The sequence below is a fragment of the Anopheles gambiae genome, chromosome 3 (genome assembly GCF_943734735.2).
Source record: "Anopheles gambiae chromosome 3, idAnoGambNW_F1_1, whole genome shotgun sequence".
In the NCBI taxonomy this organism is placed as follows: domain Eukaryota; kingdom Metazoa; phylum Arthropoda; class Insecta; order Diptera; family Culicidae; genus Anopheles; species Anopheles gambiae.
In genome coordinates, this window is record NC_064602.1 from 84,304,809 (window position 1) to 84,327,053 (window position 22,245).

Below are 22,245 nucleotides of genomic sequence, written 5' to 3' on the forward strand. Positions count from 1 at the left end.
AGAGCGCATGCCGGGCTTTCAACAAATTTCACCAATATGTTTGCATTTCCCCCGTGAATCGGGCACCTGTACGTACATGTAAAATATTTATCGATCATTCCCTTACCTCAGCATCAAATGGAAAGCGTCGGTCGATTCGTAGCTATGCATTCGAATGTTCATTCATCTGTTTGAAAAGCAAATCGCAAAAACGAAGCGTATATTTAATAGCAACATCCGCATGATGTATAACGTAGATTAGCCGTCGTTTATTTTCGAGTGCAGTCACTCACACACCTTTTCAACTGTGCATATTGACTATTTTTCTAGGAATCGCTTGCGGTGGTTTTACTTACTAAGTATCATCATTCTAAGTGCAATCCATATCGATGAGCGCGGTTCTGAAACTGTTTATGACTTTTTGTTTGCTTTCTTAGCGTAACGCTTCGTCCAATCGCCTTTTTTACCGATCCCACAAAACTCACTTTCTTTTCCTGCCTTAGAAGCTTAGAACCAAACCCTCTGTCCCTCTCTTTACTCCTTAATTCCCAGCAGTGCCTTCAGCGTGTTTGCGTTTATACGCGCCTGAGCACATATTTTGCTCTCCATCAGCATGGACGGTTCGTGCAGCAGCATCCGTATGCACTCGTTTGCGTTGTACAGTGAGTCTTCCAGCTGTACCGCTGCTGCTGCCGGATTGTTTGCTTCCGTGGAGCGTCTACCAAGCTCCGCTAGCGCTGCGTGAAGCTCGAAACGGGTGGCTCCAAAGGCACGGGCTTCCGCTGCGAAGAAAGCGTAACAAATAATCATAAAATGAGTTGTTAAAGTTGTTTAATCAATGGCTGTAATTTGCAAAAGCGCCTAAAGTTAGGCAACATGCACAACAAAAGAAGCACGTGTTTCACTTACCCGGGCAAATCTTCTCAAACAGCGCGATCAAATCCTGACATATCTTAATCTTGTTCATCAGCTTTTCGTACGGAATCTTCTTGATCGCTTCGGGGTTTTTGCCCCCGATCACCTGCGACAACGAGATCTTCACGTCCACCATGTACTGATGGTTCGCTGTGAGCCACTTCGAGTAGTGCTTCATGTACCGGTTGCAATGATCCTCCCGATGCTTTTCCATCGCTTCCAGGTCCATGCGGGCGCGTTCCAGTATCTGGCAGACGGTCGCGCCCGACACCTCCTTCGAGCATCGCAAACACTGCCACTCGCCGGTCCACTGGGCGTTATCCACCGGCAGCAGGAAGCCCTTGCACTTGGAGTCCTTCTGAAAGCCGGAACAGCGCACCGCACTGAAGTACGTCTCGTACTCGGTCCGATCGCTGCACCGTTCACACTCGCACCGGAACATCTTCGTTTGCTGCAGATGCTCCAACCGATTGCCCGTCGTCCACAGGACGTCGGTGTAGCAGATGCTTAGCCGGTCGCCGCGCCGTATGGGGTTCGGGGCCCACATCACCACCTCCCCGCGGTTCGTGAAGCTCTTCGCCAGGTTCGGCCGGCAGGAGTGTTCCAACATCGAGGCCATGTTGTAGATCGCAACGGACGACGGCTCCGTCATCGGTACCTCGTGCCCATTCACCTGAATAATGCCAACAACGCGCAGTATCTCATCTTCGTCCCATTTGTTTTCACACTTGAAGAAGCTAAGAAGAGACGTAAGGTTTGAATGGTTGTTGTTTCGTAGAGCCGATCATCACCCAGGCCTACCGTGGAATCAACTTTGCAACGCCTTCGCGATCGTTTCGCCACTGTTCCGAGCCACGCCGCTCTTCTTCGTGGGACTCCAACTTCAACAGGGTTTCCCATCGGGCCGGGTCACTTTCGGCTAGCAGAAGACAACGCACCGGCATCAAGCACTGGTAGGTTGGATGGGGCACATAGAAGTGCTGGATAGAGATCTGCAATTTTGATGAACATTTTGATGTGTTTAGATAACTATTAGCATATATTCTCATATCTTAACTTACCTTGCTACCACGTGCGATCGTAAACTTACACTCTGCCTGATGCGAGGGGCTGTCTTGACAGGATCGTTTACAGACTGGCCATCCACAGCGTTCACAGTCTAGGTATTTTTTCTCCTCCAAACCCTAGAAGAATGAAAGACGACCAGTATACGAAGATGTCAAAAATTTAATTTACTGTTGCATAATTTAAAGAATTGTATTACAAAAATCAAAGAAATATTGAATGATCATCTACCAACTTAAGAAGTAATGTTCATAGTTGATCGCTTGACATAAATTAATCTATTCTTGAGTAAAATAAAGATTTGGAAACATAGAATCAAGTAAGTGTTTTGTTTTAAGCGGATTTTGTGAAAAAGATCTTTGATCTTTCCTCTAAAAAAAACCTAGAAAATCTTTCGTCCTCTATACACGAAATCGTCATAAATAAACAACCTAACTGAACAAAAACTTTTGGGATTCCTAGGCAATATATGTACAAACAAATTTAATTAAAGAGACATACTTGAACTTTAGTAGTTGTATAGAAAGAGTTACAAATATCATCGATTAGGTTAAAGGACTCCATATTCTTCCGAATAAAATAATGGGTTACATTTTTAATGAGAACCACATCTAAATTACAAGAAATTCAAATGACAAGTAGATTGTAGAATTCAACGAACTCTACAGGGAACACAAGAATTATTCAACAAGCAACAAACCTAAACGTTGTAGATGATGTACAAACAAACATTCATAAACATATCACTCAAGAGCGATAAAACACTTGTAAGCTGAACCTAACTCACCTGCAAACATCCAACGCATACCGGCCCGGTGATCTGTGCCGGTCCGTGCACAAGTGGCGATTCTTTCAGTACGATCTCGCCTGCTTTGATGTCTCTCGTTGCCACCAGGAACCGTCCATACTGCTCGTTCGAGAAGATCTGATCGTAAATAGAAGATTCAAAATATAACATTTAGACGAATAAGCCCCAACGCACTAGTAACTAACGTTCATCGTAGCTGAATGAAAGTGGCATATTGTACCAATAGTACATGTGCGTGCTCTCACTACACTATCACCGAACAAAAGTAAATGAATCTCTTCAACTTTAAACCACCAACAGAACCTACTTTAAACGGTTGACAGGTGGTTTTGTGCACCTTCCAGTCCTGCTGCTGATGTTCCACACAGCAGTAATACACCATGGCACAGCGGGAACATCGCTTACTCGCCTCCTTCTTGCAAACAGGGCAGATCTTCTCGATGCGATCGGAATCTTCGTCTTCCAGCATTGTACCGTTCACACTTTATGCTTCTACTCACAGAAACCTACGATCACAACGACTAACAAGCTTTTCTTTGGCCCTTTTTTCACAACTCTCAACTCCCGACGTGAACTATTACTACCCCAGTTCTGTGCAGTATGTCAGCACCAGGAAATGGTATTTTTATCTTCACCACACTGGCACACAAACCATTAGGTCAGCGAGCGGTACAACAAAGCCACAAAAAAGAGTCTTTAACAATCAGATCTAACACGCAACGATTTCGACCGGCTTCGACAGTTTAGGTTTTAGTTTATGGATGAAAAAAATGGCTATTAGCACTGTGATCTTCCTGTAACAAATGTGACTAATTAAGATGTTTAAAGTACACGTTTCGTCACAGATCTATCGGAACCGATGTCAACCAAAACACGAGACACACTTTCCTCCCGGCGGCTTGCAAAGATCAACTAAATCCAAATCTCGCTCGTTGACATTAGAAATCGTCTTGACGAACCGACGAATTCATCTTACAAAATGAACAAACTGGCCGGCAGTGCGCAAGCGTAAACCACACTTGGGAAACCGTTGCACAGACGGAAGTGTTCGGAAATGTGTCACAGGGTAGGAAGTTTGGCCGCCCGTTTGCTCTAGTCACGCATTAACTAGAGTATTAGTTTATTTAGACAACACGCGTGAAATGAACACACGCTCCATCGGCGGTATGATTTATCTGGAAAAGCCGGCAGAGAGTGAAAGAGCTGAATCGGCATCGGACGTAAATTAGTGCTTGGAGGTTATTTATTTATTTCCTTTACCGCGATCGTACGCGGTTCCCAGAGGGTAAGTAAACGACGCTGACCCGCGGTGCGAAGTTTGTGTAAAGATCATTTAAAAGGAGGTAATAGACGGACCAGATTAGTACTGCACATTAGCATAGTAGGCAACGAGATGCTGGACTATCGATTGGATGAACCACAAATAGTCCATTTTGAGATTTAATGTAGACTCGCTCAAGTTCGATCAGGTGATCTTCACCGCAAAGTACTTGAAACACAGATCAACAGCTGGCCAGAGCATTGTTTTGTCCTGGCATAGTGTTGTGATCCCTAATTAGCTGCGGCTATTTAAAACACACAAAGATCTTGGACGATCTCCTGCTAGAAATCACACTAAAAGGGTCACCGATCTTGTCAGTATACCGTGCAGTAAAATATCATCGTTGGATTGGCTCTACCGTTGTGCGGCTAGAAGTGCATGCGGACAAGCATAGGCTTGATCTTTCTCTCAAACGGCCGGCAGATCAATGAACTACCACTGCCCAAACGTGCATGCACAGATGTGCATTAAACGAGATCGCACCACGAGCCTACCTCAACCAAACGTGCACCAGAACTTCATTTCGTAACGATCCTACGATGCGATGCAGTATGCAGACAAACGAACGAACTTGCCGTTTGTCGACACAATAAAGTCGCAGACTATTTGTGTTTTGTGCCAAACCTTTAGGTTTCGATTTCGACCAGACACCGCCATTAAAGCGGTGAACCTTTGCCAAGGATGTGCTGCACGTTCCGCCAAGTGTAGCACAGAGGTTCACTGCTCGCACGCAAACACGCTACGCCACGCGCCACATAGTGACGATGGGTTCCCTTTTCGCCTGTGCTATAGTTGCTGTCCCTAACCTCCGGAGCATCTAACGTACGCTGTTCGAGTTTTGGGTTTAAAAATAGTGCCCTATGCGTAGATTGCGGAGCGCACTAGGGGTAAATATGGCGCCCGGGGAGAGAGAGAGAGAGAGATAGAGAGACAAGATTAGACGCCGAATGTGCAAAACAGCAGCGGAAAAACCGGTTCGATGTTGAAGATGATTTACGATTCACCGTGGCCGCAACAGATCATTGACAGCAATCATGGGAGGTGTGTCGTTGATATTCGTTTAGTTCAAAGGAACAGCAACAAAAATCTGGCAAACGATAATGATGAAACACGTGTTTAAAGTAATCGTTCTACTGTCCATTTGCTGTAGTTTATTTCCCAAAATTATTTTTAACTTGAATAGTGTTTTGCAGCATATTAATGTGCGATATCATACATCATTGAAGCATATTATGGCATTAAAGTATCCCATAATACGGTTTAAATTGTGTGTTCAGTTTTTGTTTAGTTTGTTTAGTTTGAATCAATGTATGATAAATTACTGCAAAAAGAATATCCAGATGTGTCAAATCAATAAGATCAGTGCCTGGTTAATTTGTGTAGTTTACAGAGCTATATAAATTTGCTCAAAGCTCCGAGTTATACAATAACTCCAGAAATCGCACAAAGGCTTATTTATTAACTGATATTTCATAGGCGCCTTTACACACCATGATGCAAATATGAAGAGAAACTAAGTCTGAATTACTAAATGAAGTTAAACTGATCCTTACAGGAAATGATACCGCTTCTGGAGCTTATCCTGAACTCCAAGCTCCAGGATGAGCTCTGAACTTATTCTGGCCCTTAAACTTAAATCCTGAATTTATAACGATTCCGAGACAAATATTGAACCCATACTGGTCCTGGAGCTGACCAATACTGAAACCCTTCCTGTACGCATATCGCATATCTGCAACAAATAATAACACCAAAACAATTCTGAAGCTTTTCCAAAATTCACACAGCTCCTAGAACTGATGCTGTAGTACACATTGAACTATAACTTTAACGAAATCTACCATCCCTTATCAAAATGCAAATCCAGCCAATTGGTCTCCAAAAGCGTTATCAAACATTAATATTTCTAGGAGATAATGGCTGTTATCAACAGTGAAAGCAAAAATCTCTCATTGTATGCTCACCAGACGCTCCGTATTTAACGGGACTGTCCTATTTTCTTGGTGTAGTTCCTGTGTTGTATATATAAATTCGTAATTTGTCTAATGGTTTGTAATAGAGATTAAGGATTGAAATAAAGAATCAGTTTCAATGATTTAATCAGTGATAGAATTAGTGATTTAATGTACATCGTAGAATATGTTAAGTGCCTTCCTGGTCTGATCCATTACTGACCCAGTTTAAAGAAGTTGTTTGGCTATGCATAGTCTGTGAACGAAAGATAGGTCGAGTATTAAGGTCAAAACAATGAGCGCAACGATAGCAGATAATCAAAATTTGAACAAAAAATTTTATGTTATTTTTTTCTAACAGTCACTCGCTTGAAGTGAAAAATAAAGGAAAATGTTATTTTAATTCTTCTGTAATACGATTTCCAGTTTTTTCATCAACCCGTATTTCTTTGAAATGTTCATACAAAAGAGTTATTTCAAATTGATTTTGTGGCTTATAATTTTGAACAAAATCATACTCCCATCACTGTGCCGAATGTTTCACCGGCGCAAGATAAGCGCCGACGCGAGCACGATCACACCAACACACCGACAAACGCTCGAGCAAACCGGTCTAACGCTAACGCGTTGTTTACAAGTTTATTTGTGGGATGCTCTTCCATCCCATAGCAGCAGCAGCAGCAGTAGCCGCATCGCATTCTCCCCGTAGGTCTTGTCGGGCATGACAAGCAATTTCCCTCACTTAATAGCAACTGTCCCGCGTCCACTTTCTCGCAATCGCAAACCAAACTCGGAGTGTGATAGATCTCCGAAGACGACGGTTGTGTCTCGCGCTGGCCAATCGTTTATCGCTCCACTGTAGGAACAGGCCCCCTTATCAAGTGCATTCGCTGCCAGTCTTATTGTGCGGTGGTCTGGAGCAGCAGCAGCAGTAGCAACATGAGCGAATCAAGTAAGTAAGGGTGAGCTAATTTAGCAATCAATTGGGAAGGTTTTTGTTGCATGATAAATTAAGCGGCCTTGTTGCCTTTTGGTCAGAGTGCAAATGTGGTCCGGGTTATGCAACACCGCTGGATGCGGTTCGGAATGGTCCGGTGGAGAAGCTGCTGTACGTTGTGTGCGTACAGCCGAACCTGGACGAGGAGCATGGTGACTATCTCGCTACGGTGGACGTTGATCCCGCCAGTCCAACGTACTGTCAGGTGAGTGAGAAATTACCTATATCAATGTCTAGGATAAACCTGTAAACGCTCTTTCTTCCCCTCCTACCAAAACAGGTTATCCATCGTACGTACACTAACAGCAAGCACAATGAGCTACACCACAGTGGCTGGAACACCTGCTCCAGCTGTCACTTTGTCCCAGGCGGCAAGGAAGTGCCTACGCGCGACCGGCTCGTACTGCCCTGCCTGAACTCGGACCGCATCTTCGTGATCGATACCGGTACCGATCCTCGCGCACCCAAGCTCGCCAAAGTGATCGAGGGCGACGTGCTGAAGGGTGCGGACTGTACCGCACCGCACACCACGCACTGTCTGCCGAACGGCAACATCATGATCTCGATCATGGGCGATGCGGAAGGCAATGCGAAGGGTGACTTTGTCGAGTTTGACAAAAACTTTGAGCTGGTCGGCACCTGGTCCCGGGGTGATCGGAAAGCACTCTGCGGGTACGATTACTGGTATCAGCCGCACTTTAACGTGATGGTCGCGTCGGAATGGGGCGCACCGAAGCTGTTCCGCCGCGGCTACCATCCGACGGACTGTGACGATCGGACGCAGTACGGCTGCCGGCTGAACTTTTACCGCTGGCAGGAGCGCGAACTGTTCCAAACGATCGACCTCGGGGACGATGGGCTGACGCCGCTCGAGATACGCTTCCTGCACAATCCGCGCGAAAACCAGGGCTACGTTGGGTGCGCGTTCTATGCGAACGTGTACCGCTTCTACCAGAAGCCCGGCTCTGACGAGTACACCGCCGAGAAGGTGATCGATGTGCCGGTGAAGAAGGTGCAGAACGAGAATGGCGAGATCGAAATGATGGGCGGCATGATGACGGACATACTGATCTCGCTGGACGATCGCTACCTGTACTTTAGCAACTGGCGGCATGGTGATGTGCGGCAGTACGACATCAGCGATCGGGCCAATCCACGCCTTACCGGGCAGGTGTTTCTGGGCGGTGCGATCCAGCGCGACGCGCCGAGACGCGTCCTCAACGATCCAGAGCTGAAGGAAGCACCGGAACCGGTGTTCTTGAAGGGACGCCGCCTGCTCGGGGGACCGCAGATGCTGCAGCTATCGCTCGACGGCCGCCGACTGTACGTGTCTTCGAGCCTGTTCTCGCCGTGGGACAAGCAGTTCTATCCGGAGATGGTGGCGGCCGGCGGTACGATCGTGCAGCTGGACATCGACGTCGAGAACGGTGGCATGAAGCTGAACGAGAACTTCCTGGTGGACTTTGGCGGCGAACCGTACGGTCCCGGATTGCCACACGAGATGCGGTAAGCAGCGGGATTGGGAATTGGTTTTTGTTGTTGAAGTGAAAGTAACCTGTTTCTCTTTCGGTGACTCTAGGTACCCTGGAGGCGATTGCACATCGGACATCTGGCTAGTTAATGAGTGATGCAGTCTGTTTCTTCTGTTTTTTTAGTTTACATAGTTTTACAGGCATTCCGTAATTTTCAAGAGAAAACAAGGTTCAATTATCTGTCTGTTATCTGTTAATTGAATAAATTACATTGAACAATTTAAAAATATGATGTCTGTTACGTCAAACATTGAACAAAAGGTTTGATTTTAAATCGCCTTACAAACTTCTTTGCTATGAAAACTTATTCGCTCTTTCATATGCTTCAGGATCGCTATGAGTTCAATATCTGTTCCAAGACTGGTATGGAATCATAATCTGTTCTAAAACCTTTACTATCAGTTCCCGTACCGTTATAAAGTCTATACGGCTTTCAGGACCGATATGAGTTCAAGAAGAGTCCTCAGAGTTAGTACCGGAAGGGGTTCAGGATCATTCCCAATCCCTGTATGGGTTCGGGTCCAGTTCGAGGATCAGTATAGTGTCAAGATCTGTTTCAAGACCGTTATGGAATCAGTATCTGTTCCCGCACTGTTATGGGCTCGGAATTAGTTTCAGGACCGGTATGGGCTCTAGACTATAGTTTCAAAGGCCGATGTCTTCTTCTTCTTCTTCTCTTCTTCTTGGCCTGCTCAATGAGCACGTCTCGTAGACATGGCCAGGTCGCCAATTCGTTTCCAGGAAACTCGGTCCTGGGCTGCAGTCCTCCAACCACGGCTGCATCCGATCTCCGACAGGTGCGACTCCACCTGATCCAGCCAGCGAGCTCGCTGTGCTCCTCTACGCCTCGTGCCGAACGGGTCGCTGACGAGCACCTTCCTGGTGGGGCATGAGTCCGGCATCCTCATCACGTGCCCCAGCCAGCGTATCCTTCCGGCTTTGATGACCGTCAGGATGTCTGCACCGCCAAACAGCTCAGCTAGCTCGTGGTTCATCCTCCTTCTCCACACGCCGTGCTCGCACACACCGCCAAAGATAGTCCTTAGCACCCGCCGTTCGAAAATGGCGAGTGCATTGGCGTCCTCCGTCAGTAAAGTCCAGGACTCGTACCCGTAGAGGACCACCGGACGTATCTTACTTACTTACTTACTTATCCGGCGCTACAACCGCTTTGCGGTCTTGGCCTGCCTCAGGAGTGTCCGAAACCGCTCACGGTCTCGCGCCTTCGTCTGCCAGTCCGTTATCCCGGCCTTAATGGCGGACGCCTCCACGCCATCTTGCCACCTCAATTTGGGCCTACCACGCCTCCTCTGTCCTTGTGGACGGCCTAAAAAGACTTTACGGGCTGGGTCGTCCGTTTCAGTCCGGACGTATCAGTGTGCGATATATCGCGCATTTCGTGTGTTGTTGGAGTCCAAAGGCCGATGTGTGTTCAAGAATTAGCATGGAGTTAGTATATATTCCAGAGCCTGTATTGGTTCAGGATCAGTTCCATGACCTTTATGGGTTCGTGAGTAATTCCAGGAATTTGCTCAAATTCGCAAAAGAAATCAAATCCACTGCCGATCAAATGTGTGCAATTAAATCAGATTCCTTAGAAATAAGAAGCCCATAGTCTGCTGAAACTCAAATCCATTTAGCAAATTGTTAGCCAATTGTATAGGTAAAAGATAGATTATAAGCCTTGTCCATGTAAAAATTATTACTCAAAAACTGGCAGTACAGTTTGTGTTTAGTAGTAGTAGTAGTAGTAGTAGTAGTAGTAGCTTATTTGAATTCGAAGCAGTCAATGTAATTATGTTTTACAAATTTTCCTTGCGATAATGGGTTCGACTTTCGGTTTAGCTTTTCTCATTAATGTTTTCTGTGTAGCAATTGCTGGATTTTTTTATTTTGTTCTGATGTTGAGTAGTAGCGTGGGAAAAATTTACAAAAAAATCCACAAATTTTGTACAGTTTGTGTTTAAAAAACGATAGATGTTTCAATTTCCAACGAAGCTATCTGGGATGGATTTTTTTAAACCTTAAAATACTATTTTAAGCAAAAAAAACAGAATTCTAGAAAAAGCATAAATTTTAAAACTATAAAAAAGCAGATTGAAAACATTCCCCATTTCCACTATTTTTCGCTGTTGTGTGCCTCCCGTACAGTTATTTAGCATATGCTGCACAGGCAGAGCTGCATGGGAGAAATAAAAACAATTCCCATTTTCCACACAAAATTAAGTTTACTCTGTATGGGGCAAAAATGTGATTTTCCAACGAATTTTCTCTAGCCCCATTTTCTCGCCTCACATACGCAGGAGAGGACGTATAGCAAAACCATCGAACCCGAACGAACGAATCGGAATCGTTTCGAATGAAATTGATTGATAAATATTTTACCTTTTTCCTCCACCCTGCAGAACTCCCGATGTCACCTGGTTCCAACTCGTTGATGATTGAGTTTACATGCACTGGGCTGCTCCCATCTGTTTCTCTCCTTCTTCGTTTTTACCAAGAAGTTGTTGTTTTCTTTGGGATGAAAATTCTGTGTGATTCAAACTACCGAAACCCGGTACGCAGTTTCTTCACATTCCTGTTGTTTAAGGCCCGAGGTTTAAGGCCTGGGGAAGAATTGCCCGTGTTGGTCAACAACGAAACCAGAACCGGAAGAAAGGGGGGGTGGAGGTTCGATTATCGTGCTTCAACTGTGTGTCTCGGATTTAGTCTGCTACTACCCCGTTTCATTATGGGCCCCCTTCGTCCCCATTATGGGTGGCATTCACAGAAGCCGGAGTACCGTTTTGCATATTTTATTTCCAATTCAATTCAATTTACTCCACAATGCACGTCAAATTTTCCCTCGATGCTGGCAGGGGAAGGGAGGGGGGGAATGAAAGCAGGAACTAGGACGGCTACGACTGAGATAGAGCTTTCTTGAATGACGGCGGATGACCGGTTGTGACAGGGCGTCAGGTGCATGGAGAGCTTGGTTGCGACAATAATGGGACGTTCCATGTCAGAAAACCGGGAACATAGACCTGACAAACCCCGGACCATGACTGTGCAATTGAAACCTTGTTTCGACTTGCACAATGCAGTTCCACATTTACGGTTCTCGGTTGTGTTGTCTTTAGGGACACATCCACAACTAGTGCGCATGAAATTCGATTCGACTGGTAAACAAATCCGTAACGAACATGAGCTGCTCATTTAACAATTAGGATTTCTAAGAACACTACACTGATCATTTGAATAGGATAAGCTTTTGTTTCACAACGACTTACCTGCGATAATGTTTCTCCTATTACGAAGCTGTACATCGTTTAGCTGGAAATGAATTTAAAATCCTAGTACGTCGCCGGATAAGGGCAATTGATATAAGCCAGATGCACTGTTCAATGGTCTACTTGGTAATCGTTTAAACTGATCGAAAATTAAGCGATTGCAGGATTGAATTGATGGCAGAAATCCGTTGTCGGTAGATTCGACAGTTACATTTTCTACATTTTAAACATTTTACGTTCCCGTAGTTAATGTGCAGTTTACGTTGAAACGTCTTCCATAGGATAGCTAAAAGTAATCAAAACAATATTACAGGATAAATTTAAACATATAAAGTAGTGACCGATCAGGGATTGATAGTAACTGTTAATGCCACCCTTGATCAATAAAGAAACCTATTTTTAAATCATTACACAGCTTTCACTATCGTACCGCAGCAGAACGCATTGTTTAGTTTAAACATTGTAACACATTGTGAGCTTCAAATTCGATCCCAAACAGAGCAACAACCTTACTTGGGCTAGAGATGGGAATCTTTTGCAGTTTCTAGTAGAAATAACAAGTTATTTTTCTTAAAATCATGAAGCAACAAAAATACAGTAGAATATCACAATATTTTTGTCCATGTTACTATTGTTTTCAAATTCACTAAAAATAATGCCCATTCGTAGAATAGTTTTTATAAACTATTTTTTTTTGGGTTACGTCTAGTGTTAGATTTTGTAGATTGCAATCAGTAAAATTGGAATCGGTTTACCCAATGATCGATTCGAGAATATTTATATTGGAACATCAATTTTAAACAATCACACTAATTTCCATTTCTTCACGGGTAGAACGAATTTGCGATTCAAAATTTAGTTTAAAATTGAGTTTGTGTTACCTATTCTAATATCATCAACATGTAATACAATCATAACTAGTTTTTCTCAATATTTTCTACATCCTAAGTTTTAGTCTCCATAATAATAAACATAATATAATTATTATATCCAGTTATGTTGTCTAGGCGACTTTCAAGTAATTACTTATCTGAACTTCCAGGAATAATTACTGGTTAAAAATCATTAATTACTCGTAAATATTTACTAGTTACTTGTAACCGTTCACTGCAATTCAAGCCTTCTATCAGGTACTTTTAACTAGTTACAGTAACTAGTAACTGATTGCAAATTAACGAGTTAGTTTCCGTTAATTTTGATTACTTACGTTCCCATCTCTAACACAATTTACATTAGGAAACGCGTCACTTGAAAGTGTTTCAGATGGGAAAAACGAATGGAACAGATGAATTTTCTTTCCTTCCAACAGTAGAGATGTAAAGCGTACGACACCTGCTTTCCTTATTTCTAACGTCATACAGACTCTGTGTGTATTTTAGGCGGTATAGTATTACATTTAATCGAGATGAGCTTTGCACAACGCAAACGCGGCACACAGAGACACACGTGGCTGTGGTACGTATCCTCCGGATAAAAACGCTGCCGGCAATTTTGCGGTTAAGCATTGTCAATCAAAACCGAAAATAAGTAAATAAAATTTGGTCGCTTCTTTCTCGTTTGCTCCACATATATGTTTTTTTCGTAACTTTTTCTGTAATTCTTGCCTGCTTTTCGTGTGCTTTTGATTTTAAAATAAAGCGATGAGTAGACCAATTTAAAACGGTTGCATTTGATCTAACCGATAAAGAACGTGGAACGGGTTTGGCTTTTGTTTCAAGCATTTTTATAATTACGAACGCACAAATGGACACAGTTTCACCGAACGGCAGACACGTTAAAGGCGGGGACAAACATGATTGTCGATTGCCTAATCCTCACCCTGTTTATATCGCATTTTCCGTGCTGTAACCGTTCATTTTCAACGTGAGACTGGCTTGTGGCTGGTTTCGTCGGTCGGAACATTATGCTTCAACTAAAATTGATATCGCGCTAGATTTTTTTTGTTAGGTGAATTTTGTTCTTCCTTCGTTAATCTCCTTTTTGCTTCTTTTTTTGGTTGAGCAGGTAAAACTCTATCTATTAACCAGTGCAGCTACTACGAGAAAGCCATAGTTTGTACGTGAAGCATCTTTGCCAAGAATAAATCGTTTTCCTAAATCCTTTTTGCTAAAAGAAAATCTTCTAACCCTTTGTTATCCTCCGTCTCGCTTGTCCTACTGCAATACTAGTTTTGGCTATGCGTTCTCTACTCCTTGTTCAGTTTAAAACGATTTCCTTTCTGAAGATTTTACATGTTCAATGTTCTTAACATTACACTTTTGTTCTGCTTCGTTTTGTTGTATTGTTGCTAGTAAAAACTTTGCACGTTTGTTTCGGTTTCTTCTTTGTTTTGGTTCGATAGTTTTCCTTACTTTCCTAAGCAAAAGCTTTTTTACTGCTTCGGTTGTAACGAAAACGGGTTTAATGAAATCAGTTAACTTTACGAAATACTTTCAAGCCTAAAAAATATTATTTGAAGTTAATACACATGGGAAAGATGGTGGAAAAAGTGAATAAAAACTGCGCTTTTTGCATTATAGAAACAAAAAAAACTCTTCCTCGGGTCTGTTGAAAGCAAGCCTTTTCAGTCCTGCAACCATAGAGAGATAATAGAGCAAAAGCACACGCAATGAGAATCAACGGCAAAAAAGTGAAATTCACTGGAAGGCGCTCTCCCCACAACCACCACCAGAAGCGCCCCTCTTTAGCTCGTTCATTTCTTTTTGCTCTTGCCCAGCGTCAGCGTGTGGTGTGCCGTCATCTGCGACTTGCGCCGGTTAAACTCGACGAACTCTTCCTCCAGCTTTTTGCGCGACTCCTCCAGCTTGCGCTTCTCCTCGGCATGGTCCTTCTTCAGCTTGTCGAATTTGGCATGGAGCTAGGAAGGAAAGGAAATGAAATTAATTATCTATCACAAACAAAAGCAAAGCGACGTTGAAACACCAACGTACCTCCTTTTCGCTCTCCTTCAACTCCGCCTCCTTCTCCTTGACGCGCACCACAAACATCTGACGCACCTCGTCCTCCTTCGCCTGCAGCTCGGCCAGATGGTTGCTACGCTTCGCCTCGAACGTTTGCTGGAACGAGACCGGCTTGTTATCGCTGTCCACATCGGTGAAGCCCATCTCCTCCAGCCGCTTCTGCCGGTACAGCTCGTAGTGGCGCGTGTGCGTCTTCTCGCGCATATCCTCCATGTTGGTGCGGATAAGCATTTCGCGCAGCTTTACAAAGTCGCAGTGCGCTTCGTTCTCCACCTGCACCGTACCCCACGGGTACTGGCGGGCCCGCACTGTCTTGTTGCCGACGCGCACAAAGTCCGTACTGCCCACGACGGCAAACGGGATGTGCGAGTTCATGGTGGTGTTCACCTCCGCCACCGATTCGTCGTCGGTCGGGAACTGGTAGATCTGGACGCCGTTCGCGCGCAACTCCTCGTTAATCTTCGCCTTAAACTTGGCCAGCTCCGTCTTGGAGATCGTGTCCGCCTTGGCGATTATCGGTATAATATTCACCTTCGAGTCGAGCATCTTCATGCAGACCAGATCGAGCGACTTCAGCCCGTGACCGGTCGGGCAGATGAAGTACAGACAGATGTGCGTGCGGCTGTCGTGGTACGTCGACAAGGAGCGCTTGATCTTGAGCTCCTCCTGCAGGTACGCCTCAAACTGCTGATCAATATAGTCGACTACCGACTTGAAGGAATCGTCCTTATTGATCTGGTCGCCGTAACCAACCGTGTCGCAGATCGTCAGCTGGAGAGGGGAAGAAAAAAGGGGGAAAAGGCACACACATTTTACTTACATCCATTTCTACAGTTCTCGCTCGATTCTCACCTTCAGCCGAACCATGCTCTCCTGCAGCTCGTACGTGTGGGCCTTCAGCTTGACGCAAGGGAGCGTGTGAGGGCTGGGTTGCGATTCGAAATTCGTGTTGAACAGCGAGTCCATCAGCGTCGATTTGCCCAGGCCCGTCTCACCGATGCACATAATGTTAAACACGAACCCATTCTGGACGCTCTTGCTGACCAGCTGGTCGGGCAGGCTGTCGAATCCGACGTGTCCCGATTGCTTCAGCGTGCGAGTAAGATCGTTCTGGAATGGAAGCAAGCAAGTAATGTCAAATGATGTACTCTCTTTAAAGTGCTCATCGGAGACATTGTCACTACACTTATATTTATAAATAATAATATCAGAATAAATATTCAAACCCATGTAGATGTAGATCACACAATAATAGATCAATCTAGTTCTAAACTAAAAACATACACCCTTCTTCATTCTTATCAACAGAACCCCAATTAACTAACTTTAGTGTAACATAGTCTCAAAGTGATCATGCCCACAACACAACGTCAATGTGTCTATCTCATCTTTCAATGCGAGATTTAAGTCAAGGTGTACCTCCATCATGCATAAACCGATCCAGAAGATATGAAAGTGTACAGACATAGCGAAGGAGTTGAAGGCAATCAAATGCCCCAGTAAATTCAATAGAGTCCTATTTTTTCCAATTAGTAAACTTCAAGATCGTTAAGGTCTGTAGATCCCAACGTAAAAACTGCTTATCTTAAAGTTGAAGTTGGAGAAGGATGTTTTGTAAATTAGACCTTGACAAGTATACAAGGTTTTCCAGGTCACGAATGTGTACATCATTATTCATGGCCTTCAAAATGTTTTTCCACAGCTGATCACATGATCCATTCAACACATCACAAAGAACTGTCAAACTCAATCTAGCTTGAGTCGTGTAGAAAATCATGTGGAAGAACTGGAACATCATTGAGTTGCAAATACAACATTTGAAAGCTGTTGAAAAACATCTCGCAGGGAATAAAAAATGCTGTAGACATTGGAAATTGACTCGGAAATCCCTGTAACGAACCCAAACCAGAATCTACGTTTTCAACCAATATTTCACAGATGAACATAACTTGATGCCTAATTGTGTTAATCAATAGATCATCAATATAATCGCTGTAAATTGATACAGGACACATTCCATTCATATAGATTGCTCTTACACGTAGTCATCATCTGGACTGCCCTGAAGGACTTAACTATTCTTGCCATGATTAAGTATATGTCAACTTAACAACATATCCGTCAAGCCTCATATGGACCGTCCCGCGTAGCAAATACTGAATATCCGGCTGCGTGGTACTACTCAGAAGATGTCGAAGGTCTGTATAGACCGGCATGATCGTGTTGATCATTGCGCCAAAAATGTCTTGGCTTTAACTGATCGTTACCGTGGCCATAAGAATGCGAAGAAGGCTGCTCTTATCGCTGTCCCCCTAGGTACTGTGTCACACAATATGAGCAATGGGCATTTCAAATTAAACTCCATACCTCTACACAATAACGCAAAGATTAAACACACGTATGTAACATCCCATGCTATCCACACTTTACTGTCAGATCAATTGTATAATCCTTTCACTGTGCGAAGGAATGCAGTTTCCTGATTGGATTTCGTTTTTTAAAAACCTGCATATATCGCATCATCATGATAGTGGATCATCCATTTCATCATCGCCTTGCTTTTCCTCAGCCTCAACAAGCCCATTTTGCAATCGCATCACAGACAAACCGAGCAAAACAAGCAAAACATTAACCGTACGTCACGGTTTGGCCATTTGGCGAGAAACGAAACGATGTTACGGAGATTAAATTAACCATGCGCCTTGAACATCTTGACATCACCCCCACCACTACCAGCCTCCACGGTTTCAGTTTCATCCGCACAAAGTGGACGATGTAAAGAGTAACGCTTCGCTACACTTGGCCCCGCAGTGCATCCAATGAATGCTGCAAAAGAAGCGCCAACACAGCAATACAAACAGCAAGACGATGCCATGCCTCGTCACCCATCAATATTTCATGCGTCTCGGCCACCCAATTTTCTTCGCACAAGCGACAAATGATAAATGAAAATTAATGTACTCCAAACAACAATCCACAACGCTGCGTTTGGGTCATGGCGACGGTCGTCATCGACCCGCGTGGCCGGGAAGCTAGACAATCGGGTCACCCATAAACCACCCACCACCCCCGGTGAGGAGGAGGCATCCAAACGAAACGCGTCCGCCACTGTCTTAGCGAACTGTGAACACAACACGAAGGCTGGAAAGAGTGTGTTGTAGCAGAGTACGTGATTTGTTAATTTCCGTGACTGAAATGAAATAGTGAGCTTTTTTTTTGGCCACACTCCTAACGAAGCGGTCCAAAGAGAATGTGTGGTTGAGTGTTTTATGTTTTTACGCCACATGGCGCCATCCCTTTCTACCGGTCAATATATTTCACCACCTCACTTGGCAAGAGGCAGGATTGTAAAACGATAAGGAAACGATCGAGAAAAGCACCCGCGTGTGCAGATGCGTTTTATCGAACAGTAAAGCAACAGCAAACACAGCTCAACCGTTTAAAATGTGGGGCAATTCCGGAAAGTTGACCTCCCGCAGTTCGCGCGAGGGGCAAGAGATATGGCCACCTATTTTCTAACAATCGGTTAATTTATTTATTGTACAATCCGCCGCGGGGGTTTGTTGAGTGATGGCGCGAGACAAAGTTTTTCAAGGCCTCATTACTCATGCAGCCAGCCGGGGAGTTTGTTGCAGGTTTGTTGCACCGTAATAGAATTCAATGCCTACCCAAAACGTTACAAGTATTGGCTGGAGCACTTTCTCCCCTTTCGACGGGTGAGAAAGTGGACCGACCCGTTTCGGGATAGGGGTGGCCCTATTCCCTATTCTAGACGCTTGACATTGTTGTTCTTCCGATGTCACCTACTTTACTCGACAGACAATTGATTTGTTTGGTTTGATTTTGTAGGAAAAAGTTTAAACACTGAGCGCCTTTTGTTTGTCGCTTGCCGGGAGAAAGCATTTCTAATCGATATTGGGTTTTGGCAGTGAAATCGTTGTCCCTAATGGCTCTAAAAAGCAATGCATTTTCTACCAATCGATCGACGGGGTTTTTGATTAAAGGCAGCTCCCTTCAATCAATCTATCAAAATGAATGGCTGCTAAATGATTTAAAATTGGGACCGGATGGCATGTTGCGGTCAGTTTATACTTTCCATTACCACTTGATTGATTTTGATAAAAATTACAATCACTTATTATCAGGCAAAGTTGTCCGTTAAGTTTAGGAAGTTTTGAAAATTTTAAAATTAGCATGTAATTCAAACGACCCTGTTAGATATTCTAATTATCGACTTTAGGGTTCTTCCTCAGACTACCAAAAATCATTTAAAGCTACGCAAAAGTGTTTGTAAAATGTTGAGTCAAACTTTTCCCCCAAAAACACACACTCTAAAGTCCCTAAAAGATGCCGTAGTCCAGCTTAATCCACTGAACAAATTAATGCGTCATTTGAAAAGCCGCCTCAACCGACAACAGCATCAACGCATTAATCACACTTCAACGCCAAACATTGGCTGTACTGGATCACTTCCAGGCAGCGATCGTTTCCACCGTAAAGGCGTACAGAGCAAACCCCGCCGGATCGATTTTCATTGCCCGTTCGCATCCAATTCCTTCCTCTGTTTATGCGTTTTTCCCAGCAACAACACGCGCTGCCGTTGCGTACGTACGCCAGCATATGAACGTAGGCGCTACGCGCAGCATTGGATTGCTTATTTATCTTTTTTTCTCTCTCTCTCTTCAAAGAAAAGCCTCTTCCTATGTTGAGTCGTGTAACGGCCAGCGGCCAGACCCTCGAGAGCGGGCCAAACGGCACCACCCGGAATTAGAAAGTGTGTGCCGAATTCGTACGCTAACTGTGAGCTGTGTGCGGTAACGCGTCTATTATGGCGGTGGCGGTACTCCCCCCACCACAGCAACACCCTCTTCGATACGGGACACGGCCATTTCCATTGGCGATAGTAATTTCCCTACACATTTTCCTCATTGCGCAGTGCGGTGTTACAGGGGGAGGGTAAATGTAGGTGTAAAAGAATGCGCCGCAGCTTTGTTTGGGTACTGCCTGGAGCTTCTTGTTCTATTTAATAGGTTTGATGGGATATATTATCTTATGTTTTCCGTCATACGGATCCATAATCAGAGTTTTAACCATCTGTTTTTTAGGAGAGAGATTCAGGGTCCATTCTCCTTTTCTGTGTCTCGTTTTTCGTTTACAGCTTGTGGTTGTTTTCCTATGACTTTTGATTTTTCCGGACGACTCGGACTTCAAATAACTCCAGGCGACTCCGGACGGCTCTGGACGATTCCGAACGATTCCGAACGACTTCGGACGACTCCGGACGACTCCGGACGACTCCGGACGACTCCAGACGACTCCGTAAGACTCCAGACGACTCCAGACAACTCCCGGCAACTCCGGACGACTTCGGACGACTCCGGACAACTTCAACTCCGCGCAGAACTAGAGGTTCAGATTTTGCCGGAGTCGGAATCGGACTAAGAATAGCCGAAGTTGCATCGGAGTCGTGGGTGCGCTTCAAAGAGCACATCGCTAGCTGAAACCTTCTCAAGTGCACAGGCAGTAAAACGCGAAGGACGCGCCAGTTCTCCAGATAGCAGCCGACCGACAACCGACGACCGACGACCTCCCTGTTCCTTCCTTCCTTCGATGCCGGGTGACGCATGAACAACGCATTCGTTTCATATTGCACAGTCCACCACAGCATTCTTGGATGCGCTTCGATGCCTGGGGCTGCACTACGTTCTGCTCTGTTTATACTGTGGCATGTGCCTGTGTGTATGTGTTGGTGCGTGTTTGTCGCAAGACTCACGCTTCCGGCAAGATGCAGGTTGCCGGATTTTGGCATTGCTTTTGTGTCTCCGTTAGTGAGGGAGAAAATCTCCTCAGACAAAAAAGCAGCTCAATAACTCCCTCAAACGCTCTCTTTGTGTGTGAGCTATCCAAAATTCAATAAAATATGTTCCTTCAGTTTGTTCCGTTTGCTTGCTTTCTTACTTCGGAGAACTTCTTTTACTTTCTAGTGCACAATTTGCTGCAACAAAGTTTGTTATTTCTTATGCAGCTCTTGGCCCACACAGCATATAACCACGCAGAACACCAATACATCCGCACCGCCCCACACACACACACACACACTCATGGAAAACCAAAAAAAACAGTCATGTTTATTCTTCCCTTCAGAGGGTCTTTCTGGACATGTAGAGGGGCAGTTTTTTTTTGTTCTACAACTCCACTGAAATCCGTCCACTGAACCACCAGACCGAACGTGCCGCCCCACAGTCGGCTCTCTATCCCTCGCAACATTTTCACATATTCTCACGAACACTTTTTTTTGCCTACTTCCGGCCTCTGGTACGATTGTTATGATTTATGCTGATGAATCAGTGCACTGCTGCTGCTGCTGGAGGACGCACCCTTTCCAGGGCGACCACCCTGCCGAGAAGCACTGTTGGGTTCACACTTTTTGGCTCACAAACACTCACACACACACACGCACGCACACAATTGTGAAACAATAGACAATTAGAGGGGTAGCATTGCCCCCCCGGTCACGAAATTTACCTTCATCACTGCAACGTCCGCGGCCGCCATGGTGATTCCAGGGATTGTTGAGATGAAATAAGCTGTTGTTTGATGCGTTCGGTTCGAGCTAAACTTCTTCCTTGCGCTGCTGCTGCTGCCCTCTCCCCCTACTCCAGAACTGACGTTTGATGTCAAATGCCGCGCAGGGGAGGGGATGGTCTGCCGTTTGACTGGAGTTTGGAAGCGACACCGTGGCCGTTATTTTTTGTTTTTTTTTCCTTAAATTTCATTTGCAACTTGGTTTAACGCTGCGCATGTTTTTGAGGCTCAATTTTCCACGCATTTTAAAACACTTTTTAGCAAACGCAATCATAAAACGAAATTGCTTTTTATAGCGACAAAATCCAAACTGGAGGAACAGTGGTTCATCCTTTCGGTCACGCGGTGCGCCATTTGAATGTGACTTTTTGATGATAAAAAACATTTTAAAAATATAGAAACAGCAAAAAATGAGTATTTACCACATAGATAATAAAAAACGAAGTTGCAATGATTTTTTTAAAGTAATTTGCGATTTTTTTTACAAAAAATACCTTGAGTGTAGGTTCCACGTAGTGATGGGAAAAATAAATTTGCGTCAGATTCGATTCCGACAAGCTCCGAAGTTTTCTGGAATCGATTCTGGATAGTAGGTCCGGAATCAGTTTCCTGAATCGGATCCGGAATTGGTTCCGACATCGGAATTGGCTATGGAATTGGTTCCGACATCGGAATTGGCTCCGGAATTGGCTTCGGAATCGATACCGGAATCGAAATCGGCTCCGGAATCGGAATTGACTCCGATATCAAAATCGGCTTTGAATCGGAGTCGGTTTCGGCATATCCATAAGAATAGGCGGTTGGGTTCAATAATGCTACTACATATTGTAACCACAAAGAATCCAAATTTAGTTGTAATCCT

At 44.5% G+C, this 22,245-nt stretch overlaps 3 protein-coding genes across 3 annotated transcripts; 1 reads left to right on the plus strand and 2 right to left on the minus strand.

The window, feature by feature from the left end:
* Positions 1-202: 202 nt before the first annotated feature.
* LOC1271226 (SET domain-containing protein SmydA-8) lies at positions 203-3,682 on the minus strand. Its single transcript, XM_309979.5, has 6 exons — positions 3,075-3,682; positions 2,747-2,884; positions 1,956-2,078; positions 1,696-1,886; positions 889-1,631; positions 203-761 (listed from the first exon to the last, which is right to left on the minus strand). The coding sequence occupies exons 1-6, from the start codon at positions 3,234-3,236 to the stop codon at positions 514-516; spliced, it is 1,605 nt and encodes a 534-aa protein (XP_309979.5). The 5' UTR covers positions 3,237-3,682; the 3' UTR covers positions 203-513.
* Positions 3,683-6,044: 2,362 nt separating this feature from the next.
* LOC1268473 (methanethiol oxidase) lies at positions 6,045-8,796 on the plus strand. Its single transcript, XM_061661155.1, has 5 exons — positions 6,045-6,136; positions 6,467-6,992; positions 7,079-7,242; positions 7,318-8,543; positions 8,617-8,796. Exons 2-5 carry the CDS (start codon positions 6,980-6,982, stop codon positions 8,663-8,665), a joined length of 1,452 nt encoding a protein of 483 aa, XP_061517139.1. The 5' UTR covers positions 6,045-6,136; positions 6,467-6,979; the 3' UTR covers positions 8,666-8,796.
* A 4,378-nt stretch (positions 8,797-13,174) lies between these two features.
* On the minus strand, positions 13,175-21,500 carry LOC1271224 (septin-2). Its single transcript, XM_061661158.1, has 4 exons — positions 21,324-21,500; positions 15,651-15,908; positions 14,769-15,569; positions 13,175-14,695 (listed from the first exon to the last, which is right to left on the minus strand). Exons 1-4 carry the CDS (start codon positions 21,351-21,353, stop codon positions 14,531-14,533), a joined length of 1,254 nt encoding a protein of 417 aa, XP_061517142.1. The 5' UTR covers positions 21,354-21,500; the 3' UTR covers positions 13,175-14,530.
* Between the last annotated feature and the right edge of the window lie 745 nt (positions 21,501-22,245).

Coding starts and splice junctions, on each gene's coding strand:
- LOC1268473 (XM_061661155.1), top strand. Junction 7,243..7,317: donor CCAGTCCAACGTACTGTCAG/GTGAGTGAGAAA, acceptor CTACCAAAACAG/GTTATCCATCGTACGTACAC. Junction 8,544..8,616: donor GGATTGCCACACGAGATGCG/GTAAGCAGCGGG, acceptor CGGTGACTCTAG/GTACCCTGGAGGCGATTGCA.
- LOC1271224 (XM_061661158.1), bottom strand. CDS start 21,353: ATGGCGGCCGCGGACGTTGCAGTGATGAAG. Junction 15,909..21,323: donor CGGACGTTGCAGTGATGAAG/GTAAATTTCGTG, acceptor CTTCCATTCCAG/AACGATCTTACTCGCACGCT. Junction 14,696..14,768: donor TGAAGGAGAGCGAAAAGGAG/GTACGTTGGTGT, acceptor TTTCCTTCCTAG/CTCCATGCCAAATTCGACAA.
- LOC1271226 (XM_309979.5), bottom strand. CDS start 3,236: ATGCTGGAAGACGAAGATTCCGATCGCATCGAGAAGATCTGCCCTGTT. Junction 1,632..1,695: donor GTTGCAAAGTTGATTCCACG/GTAGGCCTGGGT, acceptor GTCTCTTCTTAG/CTTCTTCAAGTGTGAAAACA. Junction 762..888: donor GTTTGAGAAGATTTGCCCGG/GTAAGTGAAACA, acceptor CTTTCTTCGCAG/CGGAAGCCCGTGCCTTTGGA.